Raw genomic sequence first — 25,563 nt, 5'->3', positions numbered from 1 at the left:
TATAGATAACAGAACAAGCAAAGGACTGGTGGCTTTTTAAATATTATCAACTGAAAACAGTATTTCTTTAGAAATCACAAACAAAAATCATGAGGCTATGACTTTTTCCAAATACCTACCTTGCAAATTCTAAGCAATCTGTAAGCAGTAAGATTAGGGATTTTCAGAAAGGTAAACAAAGAAAAGTCTGGGAAACAGTGACGTCCCCTTGGATGTCCTCCGGCATTTCAGTAGAGACCAGAACAAAGATGTATTTATGCTGGGAGATGCGTGGGTGCAAACCCATCACCTTCACTTGGACTTGATGGTTAGAACACCTACAAATCCCACATATCTCGTGATAAATAATAAACACTAGAGAACACAAACCACTATCTGAAACCATGCTGTAAAAGCCTGTATTTTCAGGTTAGAAAGGTAATAGAAAAGCAGGAGTAGATGCTGGGCAATACTTGCCTCATTAAAAATTATGGTAGGAGCCACATGGAGGACAACAGTTTGTCACAGGTTTGTACCAAGGCAGAGCTGCTGATCTGCATGTCTTGGGCTTTCCCATGAGGTTATACCAAAACTGGCAACACAAGTGCTTGGGAATTCAGGATTCATATATGCCCTATGCCACTTCACTGTAGTATCTCCTCCTCTTCTGCTGCATCTCCAAAACTTTTCTGTAGTATCGACAGCACCTTTTGCAGGTTTTTGATAACCCCTCGAGGCAAAACCTTTACATCCTCATGTACCCCTCCTGTATCCTCTATACTTTTTGATCTGACAGCCAAAGACAGCCTGCAACACAGCTTAGGGAAGCACAAGTGAGCGGGCTGACCAGCTGACTGTCAGTAGAGTCACTGCCGATTTCTTTCCTTCAGGAAGGTATGACACTAATTAAAAGAAATCAGATTATCTTCCACACGTCTGACTGGCAGGTTTGATTTCATAAAGAGGCCATTCAATAATTAGGAAAACTAGGAACACGTTAGTCTGGATGAAAAGTCCTATAAAGCCCCTGTAGAGTAGCTACGCATGTGGCTGTCACTCCTGAAGCCCTTTGTTCCGTCCAGCTCCAGGATTTGGGGATTTTGAGCCTCAGCTCAAGGCTCTTTCCCACCCAGCTGCAGAGCAAGCAGAGGATTTAGCTCTCCAGTGCAGAAGAGTCAAAGAAAACGTCTACAACACATTGCAGTGGGGCTGAGAGACAGAGAGGCTTAAAGGCTAAAGCTGCTCTGAGACCTGGCATTCATGTCAGACTGGAAGACAGCTTGAATTTAACCTGAAACAGGGCCACAAATTTCATGTTTTTGCAGCAGATAAAACTTGGACAGTTTCTAGGGTTGGACCTATCTTGTCTGTCTGTTATATTTTATGTGGTGTCACTGCCAGGGCAACACTAGGATGTTAGGATGGAGGAAGAAGAGAGCATGTAGGCGTTCATTTGCCCACAAATTCATCCAAAGAGGACGATGCTCACAGTTCCTCCCACTATGTCCCAAAGAACACCCATAGCTTGTCACAGATCCAACCTTGTCAGAAATATTTGGTAGGATAATTAAGTTGGCTTCAAGCTTGGCAGCAGAGGTGCTGTAGCAGAGCAAACTGCATTTTAAAATTAAGATATTAAAATAACAAATGCTAATGTACAGCTACTTCTACCCTAGCTTGGCATTAAAAATATCCCTGATTAACTTCTTTTCCTTCATTAATTTTTATTCAGGCAGATAATTAAATTTAAATATCCATTAGGTGGAATTTTAGTATAGGTAGCCTGTTTTCAGTGAGCAAAATTTTCAAAGGTATGTCCCTTTCCCCAGCTGTGCTCAGTCTCTGAAACGACAAAACCTCTAAAACTCGGTCAAGGGAAATTGGGGTGGGGGATTGAGACAAGTCTGTGAATAAAGAACTTTTAAAGTTTGATGTGTGAATAATCTTAAGTTAAATTAAGTTTAGTGCTGATAGTTGCTACAATGAAGGATATGTGAGCAAGAGAACAGTGCCGTAGTTCTGTCACCCATCGTAATTTTGTTTTCTTGAAGCAGTTAAAGTGTTTTGTTTCCTGAAGGAAAAAGCGCTAAATCTAGCGCCGAGTTTACTGTTCCGTCAGTAGCACTTGGGTTTATAACAACTCTCAGTAATATTCTAACCACAGTTTCCTTTTATCTGCTGATATAATATGGCAGGGTCTGACACCTTTTTAGACATGAAAAGAGTATCTTGTCTCAAGTAACAGCTGCCATTAGTCTCTTTCACCACTCCATTTCCAAGAATCTTTCTTGACATAAGACCATAGAGCCAAGCCTGTGCGAATCCTCAGTTAAATAATCCCCTTCTCAAACTACAAAATCTCTCTGTTAACTAGCAAAAGATTTACTGTGTTCATCAAATTTTTCCTTTTGTTAAGCAGGTTCACACACAGATAAGCATTTCAATAATCTCTGCCAATAAAAAAATGACAGTGTGAGAGATATTGAGAGGTGGTCTTTTTAACATTTTTTCTAGCTCCCTATGTATATATTCCATGTAAGCAGCATTTATTTCCCTTTATTGTTGATTCTCCATGGATCTGAAATAGTGAGTTACAATCCTAAGGAATGTCAAGTAAGTGTTTCCCTTTGTTAAACTACGCTAAAAGAATTTGCTGCCTTTAACTGAAGTTTAATACTGTTTATAAGTGGAAATAATGACATTTATACTGCTAAGACAGACCCTATGGCTCTGCTCTATGTCTCCACAGAAATCATTCAAGCTAGAGGGGTGCCAACATCAGGACTGATAGTACTGACAGTTCTCTTTAGTAGAGTCCTTTACTAGTAGAATAACAGTATCTGTGCAGAAAACTTTTCAGACAAGTACTTGAAGAACAACATGCCCTTTACCTACCCCACTCCCATAGCTGGTATATTTTTATTACTTTAGATGAAGCACCCTGATAGAACCTATTTGGGCTGCTCAGGACAGATGATAAATGAAAATCTATTCAGGCTCATCAGGCTGATGAATCGCATTGATTTATTCTTACAGGCAGTTTAACATAATTTTGTAGGAATATTTCCTGCAGAAGAAAGTTATGTTACACCCCCTCCATTTAAACATCATTCTCATGAGTGTGAGAGGTTGCAAAGCAGTCAGCACAGTAAAAAGCTCCAAAGAAAAATCATCCCTAATCCTTAGATTGAGTAAATTACATAAAGATGAGAAACCAAAACATTTTAAAAACTGTAATTACCCTTCTGTAACGAATCACAGGTTTAATTCAAGCAACAGTCACCCCCAATGATAAATGATTTTATTTGCTGCCATGAGCAGCTACAGCCTAGAGAGGGCATCCTCCACAGGTTTTTTTTCACATCTATTGCTGCTTCTAAAGTAGCGGCAGAAAACAAAATTAGGATGCGTTGCATATGAAAAAATTTGAACATTTTCTGCTTTTCATGCTTGAACTGTACTTGTGAAACCAGGTTAATTAGTAGCAATAATCAACAATATATTTTTTTTCCTCCGCAGTTCTTAATATCTTATGATTATATCTCACTTCTGATTTCCTTCATCGACAAAACATGAACTTGTCATAATTCTGGCACAGTATTTTCAGCAAATCATCCATTAAAGCAGTCATCCCAAGTAGATTTGGAAAACAAACAAAAATCCCTCTGAAAACCACTCTGGCCTCCTAATTCTAAAGAAAGCTCTAAACCACAGAAATTCACACACCATGGGTGAAATTGTATGATCTCCCCAACAAAAGAGCACATTCCCATACCCTGGGAGAGAACAAAAGTGAGGTAATTCACGTGATGTTGGCATTTTTATTAACGAAAATTCATACTCTTGATTCTAGTGTTCAGTATTCAAAATTATCAGCAAGGAAAAAAAATAATACATAACCAATAACAATGTTTGCTCACAAAAAAACCTCTACTCAGATCTCTTCATTTCTAACCACTGCATAAGGAATGGTTCCCTGATCATGGCAGGAGTGTTGGAACTAGATGATATTTAAGGTTCCTTCCACCCCAAACCCATTGTGATGCTATGAATCTCTCAAAATACAGTCCCCAGGTGACTGCTACTGTTATTCTCCTTCACAATACTACTCTTCTAGCTACCCTCTTACATCATCAGAGTGCTTTAGAGTCTCCAAAAGAGACAGACCATTTTCAAAACTGAAAATAAGTTTCCAATATTTTGGATTTTTTGCTCATTTCCACAATACATCTCATTTGGAAAAATCAACTATAAATAAATTTCTCCATCTACCCACAGAGGAAACTAAGAAACTACTATTTTGGCTAATTATCTATATTATAATTATATATAGACTCCTATGTCTTCCTTAAACACATCTGAAATTTAGCTTCTGAACTTGGTCCTTGACCATTATGAATAAAGAACTGACATTTTCATTCAGGCATAGATATTCTAAATTTCTACTATTAACAATATATCTTGGTAAGCGTGACCTCCCTTCTGGCTGGTGCATAGAAAAAGTTACAAATGCTTAAATGTAGATAAGGAGGCATTTCCTAATCAGCTGTTGAAGATAACTTTTTTTGGTGTATGAATAGAGATTACTTCTATAATAAAGAAGTGTGAAGAGCACCTTCAAAATTGTAATTGCACTCAAGTTACTAATTTAAAAAAAAAATTACATGATATTGTTCAGAGAATCTGCAATGTCATAATTAGATTTTCTGCAACTTAACTTTCACTCTATTATAAATCTTGTTAGATGGGATTTCAATCTTCTTTAAGAAAATATGCCCTAAACTACAAATGCTTAATTAAACAGCCACCAAATTTCCTTATATATAGTATATATATGACTGCTACAAAACCAGAATTATCCTTATAGCTTATTCCACTCTTTGGAAGATGCACACACTCAAAGAATAGCTTATTATAGGTCATGGCAGATATTAACTCAGCTACTCTGCAAGGTACATCTGCTGTGTGTCTCTATGTGGTCCTTCAGAGACTGTCAACACAAGCAGAATGGCAGGATTTGAAAACCCATTTAAAAACTTGCAAAATTAGGTTAGTGAAGCAAAATGCAGAATTCCATTTGAAAAGAGCTGCATCGCTTTGTCTTATTAAGAGTATCCAAAGCACTGCAGGCACTATTTTAATAAGTCTGTTTCTATAAGCAAGACTAATACAAAAATCCTCACAACTGGCTGGGAAAAAAAGCCTTATTTCATAAATAAATCTCCATGCTTCCTTACATGCTGTGTCTTGATGTTTATGTATCAAGTTCAGAAAGTAACCATGTCCACAATAACTGGCACTTGCCTACAATCAGCTGTTTGGTACTTTTGTTAACATTTTAGTTTCAAACTTCAGCTCCAGTAACAGCACTTCTTATTCATCAAAAGCGTGTTCACATAAAATTGATAGCGCATATTGGAGAAACTCTGATAGAGCATACTACAGAAACTTTGAGAAAGAACTCTAAGAAATGATGGTTCATAGTTAATTGCTATTTTATGGAGAACCTAATTGATTTTGATTCTTCCTTTTAGTCTTTCAGACAGGGGAAGGGGACTGTCTGCCCATCTGTAAGTTAGAACAGCACTTCTGTCTTGCTGTGTGGGATCAGAACCCAACCTCTTAATTGGTTGCTCTGAACTTTGGGAGCAATTAACTTCCCCTACAGAGGATGGCTTTGGACATCCCTGCAATGAGAAAGTATCATCAGTTTTCTTTAAATTGGTTGTTGTCTTCTTCCCTTTAGTTATAAGGGCTGAGTCACTGTTTGTCCTTTTGCTACTAACAACGCTACTCTTTTTCTTTGTAAAACATTTTTTAAACTGACCAGGGTTCAGTTGCTTTTTCTGCTGCTCATAAATCAGGATTTTATTCACACGCCCATCATCACTGTCTTCACTAGAAGACTGTCTGTTCTGACACACGCTCTTTTTAGAAGAAGCTTTCCAAGTAGTTTCAATACAAGCTTTTTTAATGTGACAGCCAGTTGCACCTGCTGGCTTTTGAGACATTGGAAGCATTTCACACCCAGGATGCAGTGTTTCTCTTGTTTGCCCATTGAGGGCTAGAGATGTTGAACCACTTACATGATGGTCTTTTAGCATCATTTCAGCCAAGATGTCAGCTTTTCTGTACTGATCTTGACAGATGTGTACGCTGGATTCACTTGCACAGTTTTCTGATAGTACATTTTTACTTTCCTGCACTAGTTTATTTAACTGATATGAAGAAGAGACATAATTTCTATCAGGATTCAATGTTTCTTTTGTTTGTTTAAAACATTTCAAAGACTCCCATTGCATTGCATCTTCAGACAATGGCGGTGATAGAATGGAAGTCTTCCTAAGTATTCTCTCTCTTAAAGACCACTCCTGAAGTTGTCCTGTAGCATCATTGGAAAATAAATCATCTGCACTATCAGAATGTCGATGAGACTGCACAGCACCAGAATATTCTGAGCTATTTCTTGCTGTTTCATGACCTAGCGGATGCGAATGTTCTATGCATGTAGTTAAGTCAGCTGCTGGATTTCGGTCATCACCTCCCTGGGCTGGTGAAGTGCTGAAGAAGGTTCCTTTCCCATCAACACTGCTCAGTTGTAAACCAGTTGTTACAGAGGAAGAGGATGATATCCCTGAATGTTTGGTACATTGTGAGGGCAACACAACTGAGTCAGCCAAAGCGCTCTGTAAGTAGGATGATGCAGGCAGAGGAGCAGCTGCTGATGTTGGCACCCAAACACTTGTTCTGCAGGAAGCTGCAGCTAATGTTGCATCTTTTGATTCATTACTTCTCTGCTGTGTCTGATGTTTTGGGGGAGGTTTTGTATCTGATGTGGAGTGTTGCACAGGAAGAATTCCATACGTAGATTTTAAACTAACTTGGGATAGAAGATTGCTAACTTCATCATAAGCACTTGATATATCCTTTTCTTCTGGTCTGTCTTTCCCTTCTAAAAAAAAAAAAAAAAACACAAAACAAAATGGCATTTCAAATAGCATATAAACCACAGTTAGGATTTTCTAGTGCTAAAGTATAAAATAGTAAGATTAAAGCACAGTGTCTGCAAGGTATCATGTCCTCATCTTGACAAAACATGATATCGATCAACAGTAGGAGAAATGTTTTTCGCTTTTGCTTTTTGTATTCTGACAAGACCCACAAGGTCATAAGAAATAAACTTTTGCACTTACTTTTCTTTTTCTTCTGAAGAACTTCTGACTTTTCCACTTGATAAAGGGCAACAACATCAGGATAAGCAGCCTGAAACAAAGACTCCTCTTCTACTGTGACTACAAATGATTCCACAGGCTCATCTTCTGGATCAATATAGTGCTCTGAAAAATTAATGAATGTACTTTTGACGTGTATACACACAAGTCAAAGCAGGGAATGAAAAACCAAAGAACAAAAGACTTGAGTACAAAGACATATAAAAATGTCAATAGTACAATATTTGAGATTTACCTACAAGTGAAGTCTTTCTCTCTCTGTCAGTCTCCTGGCACAAATGGGCTCACTGCAGGTAGGAGTCTGGCAGCATAGAAAATGTTCTAGCTAGTAAACAGTCACAGCTTCAGGTACACAGTGAAATAAGGAATGTGATACTCAGTTCAGGTCTCATTAACATGTACCAGAAAAGGTAGCTGAAGACCAAGTCCCTTGCTTTCTGTGTAGATTTCTTTTTCTCTTTCAAGCATTGCTTTCACCTTCAGGATATGTGAAATTTGATGCACATTTTCTACTGTTTCCATAGAACACTTTCCAATCTCACCAACATTTCATTGCCTCAGAGTGTTGTCAAGCTTTTCTCTCTTTAAAGCATGCTTTTATCTTTTTCTATGAACTGTTTTGTCCCATAATGTACATAGAAACCACACCCACCTGGTTTTTGCCACTCAATTTCAAAACAAGGTGATCCATTTTTAACACGTGTCTTGACAATCCTGTAAGAAGACAGTCTATTAAATGATTTTGAACAGGAAATGAAAAATATCTAACCTATCTAGAAATGTTTCAATATTCTAATTTGAAATGATTCAAAGCACAAAATCTTTCTGTTATAGTGAAATTACTATATCTTTAAAAAATATACTACTCTGTATAAGCTATACAGTAAAATTTGGGGTATAGATTCAAGTACTAAAAATTTTTGGAGTTTTTTTAATGCTCAGAAGGGTATTTACACAAAATCAAAAAGCTTTCTGTAGCACATAAACATAAGGCAGACTCCTACATCAGTTTTGTATCTTCAGCTGACCTGCCTCAAAGGTAGGTCCTTCTTGACCAATCTGATCTCCTTCTACTATAGGAGGGGATGAGGGAAAGGCTGTGGATGTCTGCATACACTTCAGTAAAACCTTTGATGCCATTTCCCACAGCTTTCTCTTGGGGAAATGGATGCTCGTGGCTGGGATGAGTGCACTGGGTAAAAAACTGGATGGATGGATGGCCCAGAGTGGCGGTGAATGGAGTTATATCCAGTTGGTGGTTGGTCACTAGTGGGGCTCCCCAGGACTCACTACTGGGGCCAGTCTTGTTTAATATCTTTATTAGTCATCTGAACAAGGGGATTGAGACCACCTTCAGTGAGTTTGCAGATGACACCAAGCTGGGTTTGAGTGCTGATCTGCCGGAGGGCAGGAAGGCTCCACAGAGGGAACTGGAAGGCTTGGATCCATTGTCCAAGGCCAGTTCTATAAGGTTCAACAAAACCAAGTGCTGGGTTCTGTACTTTGGTCAATGGCATCCTGGCTCGGATCAGCAATAGTGTGGTCAGCAGGACCAGGGCAGTGATTGTCCCTCTATGGCACTGGTGAGGCCACACCTTGAGTCCTGTGTCCATTTCTGGGCTCCTCAGTACGAGGAAGACATAGAGGTGCTGGAGCATGTCCAGAGAAGGGCAACAGAGCTGATGAAGGCTCCGGAGCACAAGTCCTTTGAGGAGCAGCTGAGGTAGCTGGGAGTGTTTAGCCTGGAGAAAAGGAGGTTCAGTGAGGACCTTGTCACTCTCTACAACTCTCTGAAAGAAGGTTGTAGGGAGGTGGGGGTCAGTCTCTTCTCCCAAATAACCACTGACAAGACAAGAGGAAACATCCTCAAGTTGTCCCAGGGGAGGTTTAGATTGGATATTAAGAAAAATTTCTTCACAGAAAGGGTGGTCAAGCAGTGGAACAGACTGCCCAGGGTAGTGGTTGAGCCACCATCCCTTCAATTTAAAACATTTGTAGGTGTGGCACTGAGGGACACAATTTACTGGTGGACTTTTCAGTGTCAGCTCAATGATTAGACCTGATGATCTTAGAGGCCTTCTCCAACCTAAGCAATTCAATGAATTTAAGATACTAATGCCAGAGAAGGCTGTTGCCATAGACAGTAACTTTCTGAATGACCAGACAGGGTCATTCGTATCTTTTGTGTGAGAGGATGAGGGAAAATAGAACATGAGCTGAGCAGGGACAGTCAGTCACTGAGAGTTTTTTAAAAACATTATCTATACTCAAATTTAGTAGGTTCCTAGATGTCAAGAGTAGGATCATGCTGATCCTGCTGAACCATTACAGCATTTTTAAACACTTTGTTAACGAAAGAAATCTTCTAGAGCACACATTATCTGTCTTTTAAACTCTTGAAACACTGGAAGGTGTTATAAAGAATGTCAGTGAGTTCATTCATCAAGGTAAATGCTAGTAATTTATCTTGCCAATCTGTTCAAAAAGCATCCCCCAACCAGTCTCTCCAATCTTTTGAAAGATAACATTGAATAAAACAGCTTCTCTTTAAGTAATAATTTAAGACTACAACACATCAACCCAGCAGAGACATTATCACACTGCTACTGACTGTCCTCCTGTCCCCCAAAATTAATGTCTAAAAATCTTGACCAGCATCAAGGAACAGAGAAAAAATACTAACCTTCTTGCAATACAAGAATTAGGGGGGTAGGAGGAATTTTGGTTTCATTTGGGAAATGAAACCATCAGAAAAAGTTAAAATAAATCAAAATTCTCTTTACACAGTGAAGTTGAAACTTGCCAACAGACACTGTAGATTCTAGAATTTTACTTAAGTTTAAGAAAAGATTAGATCATTAAAAAAATAAATTACACCAAGGGCTGATAGAATAAGAAGATCCTAATTCTGGCTCAGAAAATCCCTGAGTAACAGAAGCCTGGATGGTGGGAAAATATTCTGTGGGAAAATAATTACATGCTTATCTTGCTTTTCTCCCCTGCATGTCAATTTTTAGTAACAGGATACTTGGCCATTTTTGTATTCCTAAATGCAGGGGTCCTGAGTGAAAAGTAGTTTTGTATATATATAGTACAACAGTTGGCAGGTCTTATAACAAATCAGAGACCACAAATGAACCTGCAGATGCTCATTTCTAAACCTGGGCTCTTATTATGAACCACAGAACTCAATTAAACTTCTGCTTAGAACCTGAGCAGAGGATCTAACCTGTAATGGTAAAACTCATGTGCAGATCCAAGGAAACAGAACAGAAAGTAAGCACAGGAAAACACAGGCACCGCCATTTAGAATGAAAGGCAACTGCTCTGTGGATTATTTTGTGCAGCAGTAGTATAACAATTGGTGCACCTATCTAAATTTTTACCTCTATTAAAAATGAGCACAGAGCTTGAAACAAAGCTGGAAGAAAATCATATTTCCATAAAAAACACAGGTTTTTTTCTTTTTTTATCTGGGAGCAGAAGTCAACATATTTAAGTTCAAGAAATCAAACTACATTACCTTATTGCCTGCAGTTGTTTCGAGTCAGTGTATCCAGCTTTTCTCTGGATCATATCATAACGTGTCAACAGTGCTAACAGTTTCTTACAAGCATAATGTTTGGCCCATTCCATCTTCTCTGAAGCAAATATCTGTTAGTATAAAAAAAACCCCTCAAACTTTGAAACTTTTTTTATTCTGTTAGATACCATGCTTAGCCAGTTACGTAGTAGGGACACAGGACTGAAAACTTAAAATATCTAGAGTGCTTTTATACGTTAGTGTGATTCCCAATGATACCTCACTGACAACAGTCATCCCTAACAGTGGCAGATTCTTCAGATATCAATGGTAAGCCAAGGAAACACAGTTGTGTAGTGGCAGCAGCAGGAATGAGACAGTTGTTAAACACCTTGTCAGATTAAGATCAGCTTTACAATTTTAGGCTTTCAAACAGTGAGGTATATTAAGATGTTGTAGCAAGATTCTTTCTTATTTCCAGTAAGGTTACCAATGAGGATGACAATTATCACAAATACCTTCCTTAGTAATAAACAAAAAACTACAAAGCTGAATATCCAGTATTTTGTTATATACCTGAAAGGACAACAAATTTGGCCTTCGATATTCCTTTATGTTGATCAATTTATTCTTGTTTACTAGAAATTCTTGGATAACCTTGAGATAAAACAAAAAAGAGACAGTTTAAGAGAGGGCCGAATATTTAAATTCCAATTAACTGATTAAAAAAAGAATATTTAAATTATGTTTGTTACCTCAGAGAATGGAAAGCCTTCACAACTCTTAGCTTTTCTGCAGGTAAAACAAATGTGTTAAGAACTGAAGAGAAATGGGAAAGATGCAGAATCTAAATGATCACCCTGCACATGAACACAGAGAAAAGCAGTTCAATTTTCAAGACATTCCTACTTTCTGATATTGTCCTCCACGGCGTTTGCTTGTTTCACTTGCTCTAATTGATGCCATTCACAAGGGCAGTGTTTGGAGTCATTGGGTTTGCAGTATCTTTTGCTTTCACAGAATTTACATCCACTGTGCCCGTGCTCCTTGTATGATCCTATAGCAGCAGAAACACAAAGTGAGGAGAAAAAGCATTTCCAAAATTTCAAAATATATAAAGCCAATATTACAAATACAAAGCTGAAAACACATATGAATCTGATGTGAATAGCAGCTGTAAGCAGACTGAGTGCACCAGCTGCATTTCTGTATACAGTAAAAACTGACAAATACATACAAGATGCCATTTTTTGAAGACTTTTTCCCTCAACTGTTTCAGACCTTATGTTGAAAACTATTACCTAAGTAATAGTTTACCTTACCTAAAACTATTATAGAAGAAGTGTGTGATAACCTGGCAAACATATATTACTTATATATTTGGAAGAAGTTTTCTTTCACCAAATGCTGGGTTTGAAGGAGTTCACTGATCAAAAATGCTTCCAAAACAAGGTTCCTTAGGATTAATTGCTTTTTATGAAAACCCTGCAGCAAAACCCATCAATGCTAATGGGATTCGGTCCCCTTGATGCAGGACCAATTCAGGCAACTAAAGAAATAGCTGCTGGGCAGTACAGCATACTTTCTTTAATGACAATGTTAAAAAGACAAATATCTGGGATCCCACAACAGCATTGTGATAATATTCCATCTGCCATCAACTAGTTTCAAATTTGAAGAAAAGCAGTTCCAAGCCTTAAAAGTGTTTACACAAAGGTAAATATATACAATATTGAAAATGTGAAGATGGTCCAGAAGCTGAAAAGCAATTTTTAATGCTAGTAATTAAAAAAAAAAACAACCATAACCCAATCAATCAAACAAACAAAAAGTCACCCCTACCCCAGAATAAAAAAATAAACAATTGGGCTAAAAATAAAATTCAGCCCTTTTCACACTGACCTGGATGGTGGCACTCTGAACAGTGAATTACCCTTTTAACAACCAAAAGCGGATTATCATCATACTGGAATTGTTCTTTCCACTGATCAAACCTAAAAGGATCAAGAAATATTTTTAACTTCCACATTAAAACACTGAAAAATACTCTTCATACTTCTCTGGCATCTATCCAAGAAACACAGTTTTCCAATCTACAGGGGTAGAACAGGGTTCTTTTATAGTATGTCATATAATTGTTGGATTTCTAGTATTGACACGCACATTATGATAACAAACATAGAAAGCACTTGGTATCTCAAATCCTCGGATCCACAACCCATTAAAAATCAGCAAAAGTCTCTCATCAGTCCCTATGACTTTCTTTCCAATTTACCAACATACACCTGCTATCTCAAACCTATGAGCCAGCTAATGTTTAAAACTATTAAGAAGCTTTCCTAGCACAGCACCCAATTCCTTTCACAAACACAAGGTAAGGAACATGGTAATATCCTCCCTAAATTGAAGTACTACAAATGTTGTCTCAAGAGCTGAAGTACAGACTATTCAGTCTTTGAATAAAATCAAAGTACTTACGTAAATTTCCATTTTACCTTTGCAGTAAATTTTGACCTCGCAGAGTCTCAATTAACTTTAAAGCTTGTTCCTTCCCAACTCCTGGAACCCCCTATAGAGAAATATGAAACATTACATAATTTTGACCAAAATATTCATATTTTTCACAAAAAACACCTTCATATCATTATGTAGACAAATTACAAAAGTGATCTCAGATGCTGAGAACAAACTGAGAAAAATATTTTTGACCAAGTTCTAAGGGCAGAGAAGGTGACAGGTTACAGTTGTACTGCCACTGTAACACACAAGCTGCATAAAATGTTCTAATGCTCAATAGCACCTCAGGTAAAACAAGGCAGAGAAAGAAGGAGAAAGCAATAGTAAACTAAAAGAAATTAGATTCAGAATAGATAACAAGGAAGAAGTTACAATGACAGTGGTGAAACACTGGCACACATTGCCCAGAAGTGGTGGATGCCCCATTCTGGAAACATTCAAGGTCAGGTTGGACAGGGCTCTGAGTGACGTGGTCTGGTTGAAGATGCCCCTGTCACTGCAGAAGGGTTGGACTAAGTGAACTTCAGAGGTCCCTTCCAATCCAAACTATGGTATCATTCCATGATTTAAAACACACATATTGTTTTATAGTTCCTCTTTCCATCCTTCCCCTATTTTGCCAAGAATCAGTACAGCTGAATATAAAGATTGTATTGAGTGTGTTTTCTACAACATCATTACAAATAAATCTATGCTTCTTTTTATTCAACTGTAATGGCAGAACTGAATACACTCAACCATATAAAATAAATCTACATTCCAAACCAAGTTCTCATTAGACTACAGCCAGACATTCAGGTAAGAGTCAGATATTCAGCTTCTGCAAGAAAAGCATTATCTTCATACATTTTCAACAAAGTAAGTGCAATTATAGAGTGGTATTCTCATTTACTTGTTCTGCCAATCCCCATTCCCAATGTACTCCTGTAATTCAGCTTTCCTCACAAGTTTCTGTCTTCATCTACTTCACTGGGCTGCAAAAACTCAAAGGACCTATCTGACACTTTGGGACTATGTAAGAACAGGGCATTCCAGGAGCTGCTCCATTGCAATAACCACTGATTATCCACTTTTTTTCTCTGTCTTTATATAGTAGTAACAACAAACTATTTAAAGATTCCTATAACAGAAACAAGATTTAAAAAAACCACACCCAGACAAAAGTAATGAGAGTTTTGTGTTCTTTCAGCAGTATCAGTTGTTTAAAAGAACAGCTTTATCAAATTGGAACACAGTGATTTAAGAAAAATTAGATATCCAATGCAAGCCTGAAGGGGAGCAACCATTGCCTGAAGTCACTAAATGACAAACGGTATGAAAATCAGGTTTCATCCCACTGCCTTTCCCTTTCAAATAGCCATTACAACAGCTTCTGCTCAAAGTCTCAAAAAAGATTTCAAGAGCTTACAGGAAAAAGAAAGAAACAAATGAAGTAGTACTGAGTGACATTCCTCTTGATTAATTAGGTAAACTTCCAAATAGATCACTTCTACTTCCTCATAAATTATATATTTACAAACAGTGGAATAGGGATACATCTGAACTGCATCCAGAACTGCCTTACTAATAAATACAGCTCCAAACTATCACTACTGAGTCTTCCAAACAGCACAGACAAAGCTGTTTACATTTTTCCACAGCTACTCTGCCAGGGATGTACTTGTATAAGGGATCCTCACAAACAATGGAGTTCTCACACCTTGGCTCAATGTAATCAACATCTAAACTTTTGCCTTCATCTCCACCATAGAAAGTTTGGAATAATACAAAACCATTTTAGAAAGATTGGTGTTCATGAACTATTTTGATTAACCTTTCAAAAAAAAAAAAAAAAAATTACAGTGACTTACTAAGGATCTTCTTCAACTAGATCTCATTAATTGTGTATTGCATAAAGCTTTGTCAGCATGCATGTCTCCCTTGATACAGTTTATTGTTTTTCAAGACAGTATAAGCACCTAATAAAAAATAATAATATTGCTTACTTTTGGAAGATAATCACAACCCAGCAGAACAGCTAGCCCAATCAAAGACTCTCTGTCACAACCAAGTTTCTCCTTAATAGAGGACATTGTGTAACAGTCGAGATGTGGATCCTGCAAGAGGAATTTATTGCATATTATTTCTGGTACATGACAGAAAGAACTGCACTGAGTCACATTTAGTTGTCATTCCCACTCCTATTCACTCACATCTGCAGGAAATGGGTCTATCCCATAAGAGAGGTCTAACAGCAAAAAAATAAACTGCAATTAAAATTCATAATGTAATGGATGGATACCACATGAATTAAAAATTCTGGAACTTAAAGTTCTAAGTATGGGCATCAACTGTTGAAAGAAAGTAAAATAGGCCAAGAGGTCCAGCATACAGCTGAATAACCATGTTATGCGATGGGTGAGCAACTGGCTCACAGGTCAGGCACAAAGAGTTACATTAGACTGGTAACCTGTCACTAGTGGGGTTCCCAAGGGCTCCATCCTTGGCCCAGTTCTCTTCAACTTCTTCATTAACCACTTGGACTCAGGACTTGAAGGAATACTAAGTCAGTTTGCTGATGACGCTAAATTGAGAGGAGCAGTTGACACTCTTATGGACAGAGAGGCCCTGCAGAGAAACCTCAACAAATTAGGGAGATGTGCAATCACCAACCACATGAAGTTCAACAAGGGCAAGTGCCAGATTCTGCACCTGGGACAGGGCAACCCTGGTTGTGTGTATAGACTGGGAAACGAGAAGCTGGAGAGCAGCACTGAGGAAAGGACCTGGGGGTCCTGGTCAATGACAAGTTGAATATGAGTCAGCAGTGCCCTGGCAGCCAGGAGGGCCAACCGTGTCCTGGGGGACATCAGGCAAAGCATCACCAGCCAGTCAAGGAAGGGGAGTGTCCTGCTCTGCTCTGCACTGGGGTGGCCTCAGCTTGAATATTGTGGCAGTTTTGCACACCACAATGTAAGAAAGACATTAAGGTGTTAGAGAGTGTCCAAAGGATGGAAACAAGGACAGTGAAGGCTCTGGAGGGGAAGCCATATGAGAAGCAGCTGAGGTCACTTGGTCTGTTCAGCCTGGAGAAGAGGGGACTGACGGAAGACCTCATTGCAGTTACAACTTCCTTGTGAGGGGAAGCAAAGGGGCAGGTACTGATCTCTTCTCTGTAGTGACCAGTGACAGGACCTGAGGGAATGGCCTGAAATTGTGTCAGGGGAGGTTTAGATTGGATATTAGGAAGTTTTTTTCACCCAGAGTGTGGTTTGGTTGGAGCTTTGAAACAGCCTCCCCAGGGAAGTGGTCACAGCACCCTAAGCCTGTCTGAGTTCAGGAAGCATTAGTACAATGCTCTCAGGCACATGGTGTGACTCTTGAGGTGTCCTGCACAGGACCAGGAGTTGGACTCAATGATCCTGATGGGTCCCTTCCAACTCAGTATATTCTATTATTCTGATTCAAGGTGTTTTTACTGTTTACTACCTGTAGAAAAAGTGTGGCAAAACTAACATTATCAAGTACTAGTGACTGTGCGAGTCATCTCAGGAAGCGCAGTTTTTAAAATTCATGTAAACATTTTAATCTGCTACTTGATTAAAAAAAGGAAAAAAATAATAAAAATGTTACCTAGCATATTAGATATGAACTAAAGAAACACCTGAAGCTTTGAAGGGTAAAGGGACTCAAATACAACATGAAAACAAGATTAACGTGAATCAAAACATAGGACACACCTCTTCCTCAAAAACGACCAAAAAAAAAAAAAAAATTCCTACACAAGCCAACAACTGAAAGTAATCCATTTTGCTGGAACAGATGGCCTGACAGACAAACACTCACATAAATTCCTTTTTTATGCTGACATATATGTAGACAAAGTACACCTGAGAGGTTGAGCTTGCTTTCATTGTTGGTGATAAACGACAAGGAAGTTGAATGAAAGAAAAGAACCAGGTCAAGGAAGATACTAAAGCATGGTATCATCAAAGCAAAAAACCTTCCATCAACTTTAATTATTTTTTTAAGAAGTTAATTGTTTGTAGTGCATTTCTTCTGTTCTATTGATTTTCTCACATTACTGACGCATTTTCTCAACAAGTCTTTCCGATGAACACTATAAATTACAGAAATTTGGGGTTTTGTTTCACCATTTCTGGGAAATTGTATTCTTAATAAATGAACATTTTAGTTCAAGGTCATAAATTATTTGTTTTTTTGTCACAACAATCGGTTATGACACAGATGCACAATCTCTACCCTACTCATGTTCAGTTGGGACTAACAGTATTAACTGCAAGATGGAAGTGTGTGAATACTTATTAGACACAAGAGGCTGAGTGCTCCCACATTGTCTAAAGCTAAATTTGTAGGAAGCAGTTACTTCACTCAATAACTTCACTGCAGAAGAGGAAAGGGGAAAAAAGTTTGCTACTTAGCTCTTCACAGGGCAGTACAAACACAGACAGTATTACCTTAAGTGTTTCAGTAGTTTTGCTTTCACATTCAATACACAAATTGCCAGTGAATCAAACAAAAACGCTCCTGTCGTAAATGTACTATTTTAAACAAACCCAACTACTAGAGAGCAAGTACAATAATATCTAAGTAATTTTTTCAAGTCCCTTCTCTATTTAGATTTCTGTAAAGAGGGTGGGAACAGGATGAGGTAATTACCTTAGCATTCATAGCAAAGTTCCTATAAACCGTTTGAGCTCCATATAAAAAGGCATCTCCGTCATTGGTAATGCAGCCATCAACATGTCCTTTTGCATTTAGGTAGGCACACATTGCCTCTGCTTCCCCAGCTGCTTGAACCCAAGGGACACCTAAACACTCCAACAGTTCAAGACACTAAAAGAAGGAAGCCAAAAGGAAGGAGAGATTGAATGATGAATGATTAAATTGACTTATTAGCATGCATTTTCTCACAAGTGCATATAAAAGTTGCTACTGTTGCACTGCCTATACAACGTTATATCAATAAAAGCACTACTTTAGCAAAAATAGTTTACTATAATTAACAGTGAAAATAAACATCCAACAGAGAGCTAAGTATTAATTCCAGGACTTGAACACAGCAGGATTAATGGTCACTACTCCACAAAAATCTTTACACTTTAAATAAATATTTAGGATGCTTTCAAAAGAAGAGTAACAAAGGAATACTTATCTTTGTGAAGCAATTCTGTTTACTCAAGCAGTAATACTGAACTAGACCAGGCATCTTCCAACAGGTGCCAGACTTCCCGAGAACAACAAGCATGAAAGTACAATGCTGTCAGCCTTGTAAGACTGGACCATGGTATAAGACACACTGATATATATTCATATATACTTCTTACAAATTTCAGAGAAAATAATTCTTTTTAGAATTTAAGAATAAAACATGAATTGATATGTGCAATCTACTGAAGCCATGAGTGTCTACAAATTCTAGTTCATAAAATTTTGAATAGATAAAAATTGTTAACAGGGGAGATAAAAAGAATATCGATATTAACACTATAAAAGAAAAATAAAGTTAAATTTCTGTAATAAATGTTCAATTACAGCTGTTGCTCACTACTAGCATAATATGCATGGGAACATATCAAATGAGAAAATTTTTCTGACACTGTCCCTCTTCTGTAACAATGAACACTTGCTGTAGGGCTCGACTTCAAAGGGGCATGTCCCCTCAAATCTCAAAATACTGTTTAAAGTTGTTGTGTATAAAGCCGTGAGAGACTGAAATGTTAAGGGTTGATGACTCAAACAATCTGCTGCAAAAGCAGCAGGTGCTTTGCTGAAGCCAGGTTTGCACGCCCCAACCGAAGGGGAGGAGGAGAGTTTTTGGGTAGTTCTTGGGAGTTTTTGGTGGCAGAAACCTCTGACTTGCATAAGACAGAGGGGGTGTGCACCCACCACCAGAGGATGACCACCCAGAGCACCCTCAGACTCATTTCTGGGGCCTTACACCTGAGGACTGTGCACGATCCACAGTGTTGCAACAGATAGTGTAAAACTTCTACTGCCCTGGGGGAGGTATCTGGGTGTTCCCACCTGAACCTGAATGTATATTAACCCACTGAACTTTTTGTTGTGTGGGTTTCCCTCACCCCAACAGATCAGGACTGTGACCATCACTTCAAACAATGCACGTCTAAATCGCAACAGTCAAGTCTCGTCTCTGGATCCACAGAGGATGACATCTTTCCTCTCCACTATCTACTCTTATCCCTTCTTTCTTTTCCTTATATATTTTTTATTTTTATACTTTTATAATGTTATATTTCTATAGATAATAACCAGAACAGCTACGCACCTTTCCATTGCAACCAAACTGCTCCAAAATAAACCTGTCATATATATATGGCAGAAAGGGACCTGGGGGTACTAATTGACAGGAAGCTCAACATGAGCCAACAGTGTGCCCAGGTGGCCAAGAAGGCCAATGGGATCTTGTCCTGTATCAAAAATAGCGTGGCCAGCAGGACCAGGGAAGTGATCCTTCCCCTGTACTCTGCGTTGGTGAGGCCACACCTTGAGTATTGTGTTCAGTTCTGGGCCCCTCAGTTCAGAAAGGATATTGAGGTGCTGGAGCGGGTCCAGAGAAGAGCAACAAGGCTGGTGAAGGGACTGGAGCATAAGTCCTATGGGGAGAGGCTGAGGGAGCTGGGGTTGTTTAGCCTGGAGAAGAGGAGGCTCAGAGGTGACCTCATCACCGTCTATAACTACCTGAAGGGAAGTTCTAGCCAGGTGGGGGTTGGTCTCTTCTCTCAGGCACTCAGCAATAGGACAAGGGGGCACGGGCTTAAGCTCCGCCAGGGGAAATTTAAGTTGGATATCAGGAGAAAATTCTTTACAGAGAGAGTAATCAGGCATTGGAATGGGCTGCCCAGAGAGGTGGTGGATTCACCATCCCTGGAGATTTTTAAACGCAGATTGGACGTGGCACTGAGTGCCATGATCTAGTAAATGGACTGGATTTGGACCAAGGGTTGGACTCGATGATCTCGGAGGTCTTTTCCAACCCAATCGATTCTATGATTCTATGATTCTATATATATATGCACACACATATATACACACACATGCACACCTCAGGCATTCAGTGTCTTTTCTTTCTAATCTGCCCCAAGGGATCATTAACAAAAACCTCAGTTACCTCACACCTTCAGGTGTAGGTGGCAACAAATGGTATTAATTATTTTAAGTTCCTGTATTTAATTTGGTTAAGATTTCTTTCTATCATATCAAAAATACTGAAACACAGCCCTCGATCCCTCACCTCTTTTAACATGGCTTTAAATAAAGATCTCCCTGTTCTGGCAGCTCCAACTTTCTTTGAAGGTCCATAGCGCATCTCATTCCTCTTAGTCATGGTGTCTGCTTTCAACTTGGGGGCCTCTCCTTCCATGACAAACACTAGTTTAATTCCCATTGATGTGAAGAAAGAGAACCGAAAAAATAGGTTTCTGCAATAAAGCAAAGCTGTATTATTAGTAAAGCCTGATTTCTTCAAACATTTTCCTTATATCCCTTAGCCTACCTCAGGAACAATCTTCCCCTTCTTATGATTCTCTAGCCCCCAAGACAAACAAACCTTTTACCTACGTCCCTGTCTTTGGTTGAAGTTGTTATACCATGAAATTGCAAACAGCCTGACAAAATGCCCAAGAAAATACTATGTAAGGTCAAGAAAAATCTTTCTTGGGCGTAAAGATGTAAGCAAACTTAAAAGGCTTAATAAAAAACCATTCAATATCCAAAGTCTGCTTCCAAACACATATCTACATTGATTCTTTTATATCAAATATTAATCCCAAATCTATCAGTACGGGTACATCAGATTCTGAAGTGACTGAATGCTGTAGTATTAGACAGACTTACAGACACCATTGCCATGCCAATTTATTTCATATGCAAACCAGCATCACTGAGGGATGGAATTTTGCAAGGCATTAGTAGACCAAATATAAAATTAAGAGCAATAATATCAAACAGCATATGCTTTTTCCAGTATCTCCAGGATCAATCTTTCAAAAGGAGTAGTTCAAACATTTGTCTCTTTGACTGACATGGAGAGACCATTACTCTAGATTTAATTTTGTACAGGTGCTATGTGCAAAAAGGGTAAGCTTTGGTCATGCTTCAAGCTTTATAGTTAATTATCCATTCGTGGTCATAAGCACATAATACATTAAGAAATTATTCTCAGAAGATGCCAATATTTCATATCACGTCCAATTCAATAGAAGTCACAAGAGCATGTAAAACCATACAGTAAGTCAGTAGTCTTGAGATAACCAATGTCACTGATCAAAAATTTTATATATTTTCATTTTTGTCAGCACTGTTTGCAGAAAACAGTGCTTTGAAGTTATAGCTGCTTAGACATGCTCATAACTCGGGTGAGTCATTTAAATTTAAAATACATATATTCGTCATGGTTGTTCAAATGCCTGAAGAATGACTTAAACATATTTATTTCCCCATGAGGTTGAACTAGAATTCACTTCAAAGCCTTTACCTATGTAACATAAGCAATAACTGAATCAATACACTCATCATATGGATTTCATAGGTAATCTTACAATTTTTTGAATAAGTAACATACCTAAATTATACAGTTTCACGAATTTTGGCTGCAATAATTTATATGGATACCATACCTGAGATGTGGCTTGGTAACTACTCCAATCATCTTTTTAACTGTCTGTGCTTCACAAACCCACAAACTTAAATCAACAGCAAGTGTTTTTCCTTTGAGACTGCTCAGGTTGACAGGTTGTCTCACAGGCTCAAGGATTTGCCACAGATTAGTCACTCCCATTGTTCTAGCTTCTTTGTTGTCAGAAGGAAGGTTTTACCTGTGAAGACCAAAAAAAGTAAAATACTTTCAGAACATAACATGAAATGTGTGTAACATAATGTGAATGTGAGGTTTGAAAAAGAAATATATTTGTCATAATCAGTTCTACTTTTATGAGCCAAGAACACTTGCAATCAAGCTTTCTAAGTGTGTAGTGACTCCAGTTCACAGGTGGTTTATAACTAAATACCTTCTTTGGACTGAACATCTGCATTACTAATAAGCTGAATACAAATAAAAACAAACTCAGCTGAGGAAAAAAAAAAAACAATAAAAATTATTCATTTCCAAGTCTTATGTGTCCCTTTACACATAAGCACAATCCAAGCTTTATTAAAAAAAAAACAAAAACATAGGATTCCTGATTTAAAGTAGGATCCACATTAAATTTTTTCCATTCAAACAGAGGTAGCTTAAAGCTACTTGAAGAACATTTTCAATCACAACAGAACTGACAATTTCCTTAGCATTCCAAGATGATGTTAGAAGGGTCAACACCCACAGATTCTGGCTTGGGAAATTCAAGTTGGAATTCAGGAAAAAATGACAGAGGGTATTGCAGCAGTGCTTGCTCAGAGGCTGCAGAATCTCCATTCTTGGAGATTCTTAACATCCAGCTGGCATACTGTCCTACTGCTTTAACCAATACTGGTGGAATCAGCAGTGATTGTCATCAAAATTCGGGAATAAAACTCCTTAACATCAATGCAGTATTAAGAAGCAGGCATCACTGTTATGGCACCAGATGCACAGGGGATAATTGCATACCTGGTTCAAGACGGTACAGATACTTATTAACAAGGAATATATACATTCATCAGAAAAATGTTACATGTTTCCAAACAATTTGCTACTTTAGGTGGCCAAAGAGTCCCTACACTGCATTGGGATGACCTGGTTTGTTACAAAGCTCTCAGGGTTCCACCAACCACCAGTTTGAAGCACACTGTGCTCCCGAGGTCCCTTCCAACAAATGTTTTGACATTTTTAACACCCTGACTGCAGAAGCACATCAGTGTGTTTGTATTGTGTTAATTTTGGTATTGTGTGACTGGCACTACCTATAATACACGCCAGCTGAAAACATACAACCATTAGGTGGTATATCTCTTTGTCTCTTATTTAACTTATACAGCACTACTCTCCATGCTACCCCATCACTGGATTTTCCTCTTTTTCACTATTCTTCTGGTTTCCACCCTTTGCCAGTTCTAACCAAGGCCTCTAGCACATACTCTGCTTTCCCCCCTAACAATGCCAATCTATTCCTGCACTGTCTTATTGCACAAGGTTTGTCTCATGCTTATTTGTTTTCCATCTTCCTCCTCAATATTATAAGATAAAAATAAAATCTGACATGTTTTGTATTTCTTTCTTTTTGATTTTGACGTTACTGTATACACAGAAAAATGAAAATGCTCTTTGAATAAATAATGACTAAGTGACCTACCAGTGCTTGGAGATCTGCTTAAGACATGTGAGGAACTGAACCATGTTCAATTCAGAAGTCTCTCACCTTTAACATCATCACAGTCTGTCAGAGCAGCAAGCCTGTCTTTGGAGGGTACATTTTGTTACACTCTAAATCTGTTTTAAAGCAAGGCAGCTAATCAATTCCAGGTTGCTTTTAAATCAAGTTCTCAGATAAAGATTTACTTTCAACAGAAATCACATCTCTAATCCATCTCTTTAACTACTACAATCATTCAACCTGATTTTAGTTGTATGGATACAGAGCATAATGTGTTGCTTTTGTTGTTATACCTCAAGCACATAAAATAAGCTAAAAGCACAAATTAAGCATGCAAATACTTGGTATAATTTCTTGAAGTCCAGGATGATCACTTTCCCTGATGCGCAGGGGAGATATCCAAACCTTCCCAAAAGGTGTGATATTCAGCTTCAGTGAGAGAACACCTAGCAAAGAAGGGAGATACCGTTCTGATACTGTCATTTGATTTCTGCCAGTTTGCATCAATACAATTTCTTAAAAAACAACGGTGTTAGTCAATTGCTAAATACTGTTGTGGAATATCATATGGTACTTAATTGATGGGAAAGACAAATACACTGCAGACACTTTATTATTTGTAATCTTATGGAATGTAAAGAAAAAAAAGTATAAAAAATGGAAACAAACAAACAAAAAAACCCCAAGGGCCCACTTTTTCATTACAATAAAGTATAGTTATTTGGGGACTAAAGTTTTCCATATCCACACTCAATATATATCTAAGGATGAGTTATGAAAGCCTGCAAGACCTACCAGTCTTTGCTTTTTTCAGAGTGTATTTTGTAAAACAGTTAATCTGGATCCTTTATACAAATAGCTCAACTACTTCTAATACAAATTATCTGTCTACTCAGATTTTATTTAAGAGCTTCACTTACCACAAGCCCCCAACCTGCTCAGAGAGATGGCAACTCCCAAAGGAGGGAGAAAGAATTTTATTTATTTTCATATACTTAGAAATCACTGAAAATCATTAATAGTAAATATAAACAAACAAACAAAAAACCAAAAAAAACAAAAATAAGTCTCAATTTCTCATTAGGCCAGAATTTGTTAAAACTACACAGCTTTTATGTTTTTTAAACAATGTTTTAAGACTGCATTCTGCTCTACAAATTTTTTTACACAACCAGAAAAGCCAACTACTTAAAAATAACTACAGAAAGCATTTAACGCTGAAATGTAATTCATACAGAGATACTTTCACACATTATCAAAGGTTAGTCGAAAAGACAGCCAAGCGTATGATTTATGACACGGGGGAGGAGGAAAAAGGGAGGAGGGGGAGGAAAAACATGACGGAGGAAACAAAAAAGCCCACAACAGGTTTTTAAAAACTCTCCTCCCCTCTCTCTGCGCCATCCCAGCACAACTCTGCCAATAAACCTGCGCACCTGAAGCACAGAAGCATTTACAGATTCCTCCTCAAACTCCTACGGATTTCTCTCCCCTGACGCAGAAGAAACTCAGCAGCCGCCCGAGACGAAGAATACCCAGACGCTCGTACTCCCCGCCCGCGGAGTTTGAAACTCCCGCCTCGCTGCGCCAGCGACGCCCGCGCACCGGGCCCACAGGAACAGGCGTGCCCGAGCACCGCGCGAGGTGTCCGGCCTCGGCTCAGCCTTCGCGAACACCGGCAGGAACTCACATCCCAGTGGGAGCCCCGACAGGCTCGGCTTTGTCCCGCTCGGAATGTGCGAGCGGAGCCCCCGCGGCGGCTCCGCCCCGCCCCCCCCGAAAATGGCGGGCGGGCTCACGGAAACGGCCCCCCCGGGCCCGCAGCGCGCACGCGCCGCGCCCGCGGCGGCTCTTCCGCCTGTCCCGGCCCGGCTCGTCACGGTCCGGTTCCGTTCGGTTTGGTTCGTCCCGCCCCGCCCCACGAGAGGATCCGGAGCTGTCCCGGGTAACGGCCCCGCCCGCGCGGCGCGGAGCAGGCGAGGGGAGGCGAAGGGAGGAGAGA

At 38.8% G+C, this 25,563-nt stretch overlaps 2 protein-coding genes across 9 annotated transcripts in view; one reads left to right on the top strand and one right to left on the bottom strand.

Annotated features, from left to right (window-relative positions):
• Nucleotides 1-2,986: 2,986 nt before the first annotated feature.
• Nucleotides 2,987-25,382, bottom strand: GEN1 (GEN1 Holliday junction 5' flap endonuclease). Of its 8 annotated transcripts, none has more exons than XM_027750729.2 (15): nt 24,998-25,375; nt 23,903-24,007; nt 21,891-22,088; nt 20,507-20,693; nt 17,911-18,087; nt 15,237-15,347; nt 13,230-13,303; nt 12,637-12,728; nt 11,644-11,791; nt 11,490-11,526; nt 11,311-11,391; nt 10,735-10,865; nt 7,864-7,925; nt 7,173-7,316; nt 2,987-6,931 (listed from the first exon to the last, which is right to left on the bottom strand). In XM_027750729.2, the coding sequence occupies exons 3-15, from the start codon at nt 22,049-22,051 to the stop codon at nt 5,487-5,489; spliced, it is 2,850 nt and encodes a 949-aa protein (XP_027606530.1). In that variant the 5' UTR covers nt 22,052-22,088; nt 23,903-24,007; nt 24,998-25,375; the 3' UTR covers nt 2,987-5,486. The 8 variants fall into 8 exon arrangements, with proteins under 8 accessions (XP_027606530.1, XP_027606531.1, XP_027606534.1 ...); XM_039385476.1 differs by lacking the exon at nt 2,987-6,931 and adding an exon at nt 7,447-7,536 and having other exon boundaries at nt 7,228-7,316; nt 24,998-25,381; XM_027750735.2 differs by lacking the exon at nt 2,987-6,931 and adding an exon at nt 7,447-7,512 and having other exon boundaries at nt 7,228-7,316; nt 24,998-25,380.
• Nucleotides 25,367-25,563, top strand: part of SMC6 (structural maintenance of chromosomes 6) — a 33,198-nt gene continuing 33,001 nt past the window's right edge. The window contains exon 1 of the mRNA XM_039385481.1: nt 25,367-25,506. The gene's annotated coding sequence lies outside the window, so the exon portion shown is untranslated. The remainder of the gene's footprint in view (nt 25,507-25,563) is intronic.

This window comes from Pipra filicauda, unplaced genomic scaffold (genome assembly GCF_003945595.2).
Source record: "Pipra filicauda isolate LSUMZ 115617 unplaced genomic scaffold, ASM394559v2 scaffold412_size1447426_pilon, whole genome shotgun sequence".
Taxonomy (NCBI): domain Eukaryota; kingdom Metazoa; phylum Chordata; class Aves; order Passeriformes; family Pipridae; genus Pipra; species Pipra filicauda.
Note: the sequence above shows the minus strand (reverse complement) of the source record. Positions and strands in the feature narration are given on the sequence as shown.